This window comes from Panthera uncia (assembly GCF_023721935.1).
Source record: "Panthera uncia isolate 11264 chromosome A1 unlocalized genomic scaffold, Puncia_PCG_1.0 HiC_scaffold_17, whole genome shotgun sequence".
Lineage (NCBI taxonomy): Eukaryota > Metazoa > Chordata > Mammalia > Carnivora > Felidae > Panthera > Panthera uncia.
In genome coordinates this window covers 42,567,259-42,576,780 of record NW_026057577.1, presented here as the reverse complement: position 1 = coordinate 42,576,780, position 9,522 = coordinate 42,567,259, and the positions used below count along the sequence as shown (strand labels likewise).

The 9,522-nt window shown below is 37.0% G+C and overlaps 1 protein-coding gene across 1 annotated transcript; it reads right to left on the bottom strand.

Moving 5' to 3' along the window:
• Positions 1-5,011: 5,011 nt before the first annotated feature.
• GAPT (GRB2 binding adaptor protein, transmembrane) lies at positions 5,012-9,318 on the bottom strand. Its single transcript, XM_049649500.1, has one exon. The coding sequence runs from the start codon at positions 8,914-8,916 to the stop codon at positions 8,059-8,061; it is 858 nt and encodes a 285-aa protein (XP_049505457.1). The 5' UTR covers positions 8,917-9,318; the 3' UTR covers positions 5,012-8,058.
• Between the last annotated feature and the right edge of the window lie 204 nt (positions 9,319-9,522).

Sequence of the window (9,522 nt, the reverse complement as noted above, 5' to 3'; positions counted from 1 at the left end):
TCTGGATATTCTGCAATTACTTCATTCTCAGCCTATCAAAAAAGCCTAGTATACACATAGTGTACTTTCCAATGGAGAGAGAGGGAGTAGGGATAAAAAAAAAAAAACAGTAGAAATAATAACAAAAAAACTTTCAAAGTTGATGAAAACTATAAAACCATAAATCTAAGAAGCTTCAGAACAACCCAAGCACAAAAATATGAAAAAAGCCATACCAAAGTATACTGTAATAAAATTTCTGAAAAACACTGAGAAAGACAAAAATTTTAGAAGCAGCAGGGAGAAAAGGAAACATTATATACAGAAGATCAGTGATAAGAATAAAACTGAACTTCTTGTTAGACAAAAATACAGTCCAGAAGACAATGAAACAATACCTTTACTGTCAACCTAGAATTCTATACCCAGCAAAAACATATTTCAAAAATGAGATGAAATCAAAATTTCTTCAGATATGTAAATGATGAAAGAATTCAGCATCAGCAGCCTTTCAGTATGGGAATTGGTAAAAGTCCTTCAAACAGAAGGAAAATGATATCGTATGGAAATAATGATCTAGAAGAAGAAATGACAACAATGTTAACTAGGTAAGTAAATAGAAAAGACTTTCATAATTTAAATTTATTTAAAAGATAATTGACTGGGGGTGCCTGGGTGGCTCAGTTAGTTAAGCATCTGACTTCAGCTGAGGTCTGATTTCAAGCCCCGTGTCAAATTCTGTGCTAACAGCTCAGAATCTGGAGTCCGCTTCAGATTCTGTATCTCCCTCTCTCTCTGACCTTCCCCCACTCATACTCTGTGTGTCTCTCTCTCTCAAAAAATAAATTAAAAAAATATTTAAAAATTTGAAAAAAAAGATAATTGACTGCTTAAACAAAAATAAGATCAATGTATTGATAACAAATGTAAGTTTATAACATATATAGAGGTAAAATGTATGAGAAATTCAGCACAAAGGCTTAGTGGAAAACAATGAAAATTTACTTTTGTAAGGCTCTTATACTATACATGAAGTGACATATAATTTGAATGTGGACTATGACAGCTAAACATGTAATATAAATTCTAATGCAACCACTAATGTCCCCACAGGGTTAGAACTAATAAGCCAAAAAGGGAATAAAATGAAATTAGCTTTAAAAAGCAATTATTCCAAAAGAAGGAAGAATGAGAGGAAAAAAGAAAATAAGAAACAGCTGAAACAAATAGAAAGTAAACAGTAAGATGTCATATTTAAAGCCATAATAATAATCACATTAGATGTAAGTGGTACAAATACCCCAAATGGAAGCAGAGATTGTCAGATTGGATATAACCTGGCACAAACAGGTTAAAAGTAAATGGGGGGACAAGATATACCATGCTACCACTAATTAAAAGAAAGTTGAAATGGGTATACTAGTATCAGATGAAGGATATTTCAGAGCAAAGATTATTGCCAAGTATAAAGACTGTGATTGGATAATGACAAAGGGGTCAAATAATCAAGAGGACATAATGATACTTAATGTTTCTTCACCAAATAATAGAACTTTAAAATATGTAAGGCAAAAGCTATAAAAAAGATAAAAGTGTAAGGAGAAACAGATAAAATCCACAACTATAATCAGAAAATTTAACTGTCATCTCTTAGTAAGTAGACAAAAAAAAAATCAGTAAGAGTGTAGAGGAGTTGACACAAATGCCCATCAACTGATGACTGGGTAAACAAATGTAACATGGTCATACCTACAATGTAATATTATTCAACCATAAAGAGGAGTGAAATACTGATATATGCTAAAATACTATATTAAGTGAAAGATGTCAGTCATGAAAGAGCACATATTATATGATTCTATTTATATTACTAGAATAGTCAAATCTATACAGACACAAAGAATAGTGGTTGCCAGGTGCTATGACTGAATATTTGTGTCCTCCCCAATTCATATGTTTAAACCTAACACCTAATGTAATGGTATTTGGAAGTAGGACTTTGGGAGGTAGTTAGGTCATAAAAAGGTCATAAAAAAAATTAGTGCCCTTATAAAAGAGATCTCAGGGAGATCCCTCCACCTGCCACCATGTAAGGACACGATGAAAACATGGCAATCTAAGAGCCAGGAAGTGAGCTCTAACCAGACACTGAATTTGGTGACACCTTGATCTTGGGACTTCCCAGAGTTTAGAACTGTGAGAAATAAATGTTTTTTTTTAACCACCAATCTGTGATATTTATGTTAATAGTAGGCTGAACTAAGAGATGAAAGAAATGAAAATGGGGAATGACTGCCAAGGGAATTTCTTTGGGGAATGATGAAAATATTCTGGAATTAGACAGTGATGAAATTTGCACAACTTTGTGAATATACTAAAAACCACTAAATTGTGTGCTTTAAAAAGATAAAATTTATGGCATGTAAATTGTATCTCAATAAAAACATAATGTAAAGGATTTGAACCATACTGTCAAGCACCTTGAACTAATTGGCACTAAATGCCATTTATAGCATACTACACCCAATAGCAGAATATACACTGTTTTCAAGTTCACATAAAACACTTACCAAGATAAACCCTATTTTAGTCCAGAGAACAAATTACAAATCTAAAAGAATTTAAAACATATAAAATATGTTCTCTAACCACAGTGAATTTAAATTATAAATCAGTAAAAAAATAAGGAAGATTCTCAAACATTTGTAAATTAAATAACAAACTTCTAAATAACCCAAGGTTCAAAATAATAAAAAGGGAAATTAGAAAGTATTTTTTCTGAATAGAAATAAAAACATGTCAAAATGTGTAAGATGCAATTAAAGCAGCACTTTCAGAAAAATGTGTAGTCTTAAACATCTACACAGAGAAGGAAGAAAGGACTCAAACCAATGACCTCAGCTTCCACTTTAAGAAACTAGAAGGAGATAAGCTAATTAAAGCTAATTAAGCAGAAAAAAATATAATAAAGAGCAGCAATCAATGAAATAGGAAACCTACAAACAATAAAGAAAATCAATAAAACCATTTGAAAAGAGAGAGAAGACACAATATCAAGAATGAGAGAGGTGATATTGTCATATGTAGATATTAAAAAGATAATAAGGAAATGTTATGAATAACTTAAAAATAATAAACTCAACAACTTACTAGATCAAACTACCAGAGTTCATTCAAGGATAACTTAATACTACTATATCAATTAAAGAAGTTGAATTTAGAAAATTCTCATATAGAAAATTCCAGGCTCAAATAGCCTGGCTGATACAAACACTTAGAGAAGAAATATCAGTTCTGTTCAAACTCTTCCAGAAATTGCTATGAGGTGAGCATCACTCTTGATGCCAATACCTGATTAAATGACCATATTTCACTCACTTCTTGACCAGAAGAGCTTAGTTTCCTGAAATAGTATCCTTAAAATACAAACAACAGTCCTCTGATGTCTTTTAGGAGTCTCCTGCTACCTGGAAGCTTCCCATTCTTGACTCCAGAGCAAAGAAAGCTGATGATTATAATCTAGTACAAAACAACCTATGGTCAATGACTCTCAGAACGTCAAAAATAGAAGCGGTATCTCTTTTTTTTCCCCCTTGTTCTGGTCTGAGATCCTCATTTCTTAACAGTAACAAAAACAGCCAAAGTGATTTTCTGACATGTTTATCGTCCCCCAAACAGAAAAAGCAAAACATAAGTAAAAATATCATTTTAATATTGTTCAATAGCTTGTCACTCAATGATGAAAATTCATAAAGTATGACAAGGCTTGAGATGTTGTAAAGCAAGGTTTTCAGTGGGTTAAGTAATGGCCCCTTTGCTGTGGAGACCAATAATAGATTGGGGTATATTACTCTACCTCATTATTGGGGTATATTCTTATTACTTTTATATTGATGTATAATGCAGACTGAGGTGAATGTTTCAAGCTGAAGGCTGAGAGCAATCTGAAGAAGCCAGGTGTTCATTGTTGCTGGATGTTGGCCATGGTGTCTCACAGAGATTAGCTGCATGTCACAGGATATGAACTTGCCTACATTTCTGGGAGTATACAGGAAAACTACACTCATTATATTTGATGCTACTGTCTCCTTTCCCTCACCCCTGACATCTCTCCTCCTTTAATTGTGGTACATGTGGTCACTTTTCTAATAATAAAACACAAATACAAACTGCTGCTCTCAATAGATGCAGATAGATTTTACTATTTTTACCTCTCAAGGACATTTTTACTTTTCAGATTTTAGGAAGATGGAGAAATATTATAATAAAGGATGCAAGAAGCAGATAAAAATATGAAGGAGACAGACACACAGAGAGAGACGGAGAGAGAAGAAAGAGGGTGTGTGTGGGGGAGGGTGAGGTGGAGAAGTGAGGGAGGAATGGGAAATGAAAGAAGGAAAAAGAGAAGAGGGACTCAAAACCAGAGAAGGGATGAAGAGTATGTATTGTAAAAAGAGAAGGTGAATGACAATCTCCTTTGTTCCCTTTGCCCACTCCCACCAAAACCTGCTAGTAAGAAAAGTAGGAAGAGATTTTCAATTGATAAAGAACTTAAAATTAATTTTTAAAAAGTAGTCAAGACAGGAAGTGGTGAAAGATTATGGTCTAAATACTTCTACACAGTCCTTTTACTATATTTTCTGGCCAAAGAGAATAAACAAGTATCAAATATTCACCCTATCTCTGGAAAATGACCTGTAACGGATGTGTCAACATATATATTTCACAGTATCAACCACCATTCTTAAAAATCATTAAGAGGGGTGCCTGGGTGGCTCTGTTGGCTAAGCGTCGGACTTCGACTCAGGTCACGATCTCGCGGTCCCTGAGTTCGAGCCCCGCGTCGGACTCTGGGCTGATGGCTCGGAACCTGGAGCCTGCTTCCGATTCTGTGTCTTCCTCTCTCTCTGCCCCTCCCCCGTTCATGCTCTGTCTCTCTCTGTCTCAAAAATAAATAAACGTTAAAAAAAATTTTAAAAAAATCGTTAAGAATTTACAACCCTCCTCACTGGCCATTCTTTCTCAGGCTCCTTTGCTATATTCTCCTCATTGACCTAACATCAGAATACTGCAGTTTGAGGGGGACTTCTGCATTGCATCCCTTTTTCTATTGGTTCTCTACTCTTTGCTCCAGGTCATCACATAAATCCCTGTTCCTCTAGATACCACCTAAATGCTTGCTGATGGCTCTCAAATGTACATATCCACTTAGGAGCTCTCCTCCAAATTTCAAATGTGTATATACAACTGCAAATTGGGGATTTTTACTTGGGTGTCAGGACATGTCAGAATAAACAGGTCCAAAATTGATTTTTCCCCTTTGGTAGTAGGTTGACTGACTTAAATTCTATTTACAACTTTCTTTTTCCCTTGGCTCCTTTCCTATGAGGCTATCAAAGGTCAAAATTCAATTTCTCCTCCACTCATACCTGGTTGTATCCATGTATGCATGTAACACCATTCTGGTCAATGACATATAAATAGGTATCTCCTGATGTGGTCTTTTCCTTTTATCCTTCAGGACCAGAACACAAATGTAAGGCTTGCACGTTCCACAATCATTTGGTGATCATGAGCTAATACAAATGAGGATGAAACTTACAGCACTAAGGATGGCAGAGAGAAAATAGAGAAAGAACATGGATTGCTGATGGTACTGTTAGCCTAATACGCTAGCCTTCAAGTGCCTCACTTCAGTGTCCACATTATTTGAAATAAATGAAGGTGTACATGTCTAAGTCAATGTAGTCAGCTTTTCTGTTACTGGGAGCCCAAGTCATGCCTGACACAGCCTCCAAAACAGTTTCCACTGTAAGTCTTCCTCATCTCACTGAAATGCTTTATAATTGCCCCTGCTGCTCCAGCCAGAAATAAGGTGGTTCTTCTAGACTTCTCTGTTACAATCCCCAATCTTAACCCTTCCCTACCAAACATACATACTGAGTCCATCAGTAAGTCCTGTGGCAGTTCCTCCAAAGATTAAGGTAGCTATGTCAATGGCTTTATCTGCACTGCAGCCACCCCTGTCTAAATTAAATGCAAAAGCTTTTCACACCCCTACCCATCTCACACTTTCACGGATAACTCCTTTCACCTTAAGTCCCATCTTAAGTGTGTCTTCAGAGAGGCCTCTTTTGACCATTCCATTAAAATTCTTCCCTACCCAACCCTATTGCTCTCAAAAACAAAAGTTTTTTTTTTTTTTTCTTCAAAGCATTTTTATTTGTATACTGGGGTCCACCCTGGGAAACAGAAAGCTTACCAGTTTAAGAGGGAGAATTTAATACAGAGAATTAGCAAAAAGGTATTAGTTGACTGGAAGGATATAAAGAGGACACCGAGGTGCCACAAAGACAGTGACTGCAGGAGAGAGCACCCATGCCTCGGGCTTGGACTTGAAGCTCAGAGGGTCTCATCTGTCTCCTCCAGAGGAGGCTCTGAAGAGCTGCCTCTCAGATTCTAAGGTGAGCTCATTACCTCTGACAGTGTGCAATTGAGCTGATTCTGGGAATGCCGGAAGAAACTAGAAAATGCAAAGAACTGGTGATGCTGGAGTAAATTACATGGCAATGGTCCCTGCCGGGGCCGCAAGGAGAAAGAGTAAGTCCCTTTTGGTTCCAATCGTCTACCAGTCTTCCACGGTGCTCCCTTTGAACAGAGCCCTATATGGGTCCACTTGGCAAAGGAAAAATACAGCTTGCAGAGTCTCAGCCTGATCAATTCAGGACAGCAGATAAAAGGAAGACTTCAGGGATAAGATACTACAGCTTAAGAAGTAGCATATTTGTTTATTTTCTTTTCTTTCCTACTAGACAATATGCATTCAAGACCCATGTCTTTCTTTATACGTTTTACCCCTTCCATGTGCCGAGTAAAAGTACATAGATGGTACTTGAAAAATATTTCTTGAATGAATGAATTTATTAGATTTTTCTCCAAACTGCTGAGCAAAATACACACCTTAATTCTTGTCAATTGACCAATACTGATTGCCTCATATAATGGTCTAGGCACTGGAGTTAAAATATGAATATGAGGCACTTCCTTATTACTTAGCAAGGAATTTAAGACATTCTCATATGACATTAAATAGTAAAATGCCATAGAAAACATTCATATGTTTGAATTCCCAGAGACTTAAACAGGCAGAAAAATCTATAGGAAATAAGAAAAGAAAAAGGTAAAGGCAGGTTTGGAATAACTCAGAAGACATGTGGAAGAAGTTACCATACGAGGCAGGCTTGAAAGGGGGCAGACCAACAAAGCCATGGAGGAGGGATGGGTCTGGCAATTCTCATATGATTATGAGGAAAGCAGTCAAGTGAGAAATTACTAGGAGTCACTGGAAAAGTAAACTGGAACCAACTGTGGGAAATCATAAGTCCTAGAGTTAGATTATAAATAGTACATTGGGACGCCTGGGTGGCTCAGTTGGTTGAGCATCTGACTTTGGCTCAGGTCATGATCTTGTGGTTCACGGGTTTGAGCCCCGTTTTGGACTTTGTGCTGACAGCTCAGAGCCTGGAGCCTGCTTTGTGGATTCTGTCTCCCTCTCCCTCTGCCCCTCTCCCACTTGTACTCTGTCTCTCTCTCTCTTTGAAAAATAAATTTAAAACATTTTAAAAATTAAAAAAAATTATAAATAGTATGTCGTTTGCAAAGAGGAGACACTAAGAGGTTTCAGCAAAGGAGTGATGCAGCATTCGAAATATTTTCTGAAGATAAATCTGGCAACATCATGGGTGAATGTGTAGACACTAGAGCCAGAAAGACTTGTTAGGAGACTGACAGCAATCTTGAGCCAGAAAAGATGGTAGAGAGAGAAATAAAAGAAAAAGATAACAGGTAACAGAAGGAAGAATCAATATAACACAATGCAGAATTAATCTAGCAAAATGAGGGTAAAGGGGATCCCTGGAATTAACCCACAGTGATACACAGAGAGAAGGTTCAGAAGGGTGGAGACAGACAAAAGATCGTTGAGTTTCACTCGAAGAACAGGATTAACAATGGCATAAGTACAATAAAAGTCCCAGTGAATATTTATCCTCTAATAACTGAACCCAGTGTTTTGAAAAGTTATGAATCTGGAAGAATATATATGTCTTCATCTTGAGAGACTTCAGAAGTGCTAGGCTTCTGGAAGTTGTAATATTGAGATGATGTCTCATTTCCATAGATATGCTCCTCGAAATTGGTGGGCCGAGTGTTCTCATATAGTTCCTTATCAGTTTCTTCTTTAGCTCTGGGAGGACCGACTTGCACATTTTCATAGTTGTCATACATGTTAACCCCTCTCCCAGTAGATGTATAGTCTTGGGTCTGAACTGAGATTTTATGCCTTGAGCTGACAGTGAGGGGATCTGAGAGCGTTTTAGCATAGTCTTTTCTCCTGCTGCTTCTCCTCTGCAAAAACCTTGGTAAGGTAAATTGCACTGGGTTATGGTGTTTCCAGTGCCAAACACACCCAATTCCACAGATCAACAACAGTAAAAGAAGGGAAAGTCCTATAGAAACGGCCAATGAAGTATTTCCACAGCTTTTCAACATTTCTGCACAAGCAGTGTTTAGTAGTGTGGTGTGGCCCTTAATGAATTCACAGGTGCAGACCAGCGTAATTCCTTGTAGGGTAGAGTTAAGAAGGAATCTTGGAAGCTCTTTCAGGCATTTCTTTTTCAGATGTGAAAGAACATCATTTGGCAAAGTCCTGATACAATTAGAGGAGAGGTTGAGTAAACGGAGTCTTTGAAGATCGTTCTTGTTGTATGTGATGTTTTTTACAGTACAATCATTAATGTATACTTGCACGATGTCGGGGGGGATTTTACTCGACTCCACTTCCCTTTCTATAAATGAATCACAAAAGGAAGCAGAAATGAGTGGAAGATAATGGCAGAGTAGACAACTCAAGAAAGAGAAGGTTGAATGATCTGCCATCCAGACACCTATAAATTAAGAACATATTAATTGCGTGTTTATTTCATAGCATAACAAAACATATTAGTTTTATATTTATTACATAGCATAATAAAAAATCTGCCAATATCTACCACCATATTAAGCACCAGCACTTAGTGAGTTCCTGCTACAAAAGAGAAGTACTAGCTGTTGTGAGGAGAGAAAAAGAGAAGAACCTCTATCTGGCCAAGTGTGAGTGATTTTATTAATTAGATTTCAACATGACTTTTGACAATGAGGCTAATAATTTTCAAGTGAAACGCAATGCTTTGAATGCAACAGGTGGAAGCGATACGAGTACACACGGGCAATAATTTCCATTGCTTATCACCTCCTCCGTGATGCCTGTGGCAGTCAAGGACGATGTCTTTTCCTTAATCACTCCTTCCTCTGTACTTCCCTATTAATGAATCCATTCCCTGGTAGAGCATGATAGCCTAACTTACAGGGAACTGTGTGTCTTCCTACCTGGTTAAATGGTGGGCGGGGGTTGGGTCTTTTCGTCTTTATATTCCTAAAGAACACCATTAACAGCTAGTGCAGAAAAGGAGTTCAACTGATATTTATTAAATAAATGAGTCAAGA

Excerpts from the sequence above, each read along its gene's own strand:
- GAPT (XM_049649500.1), bottom strand. The coding sequence starts at position 8,916 with ATGGCAGATCATTCAACCTTCTCTTTCTTGAGTTGTCTACTCTGCCAT.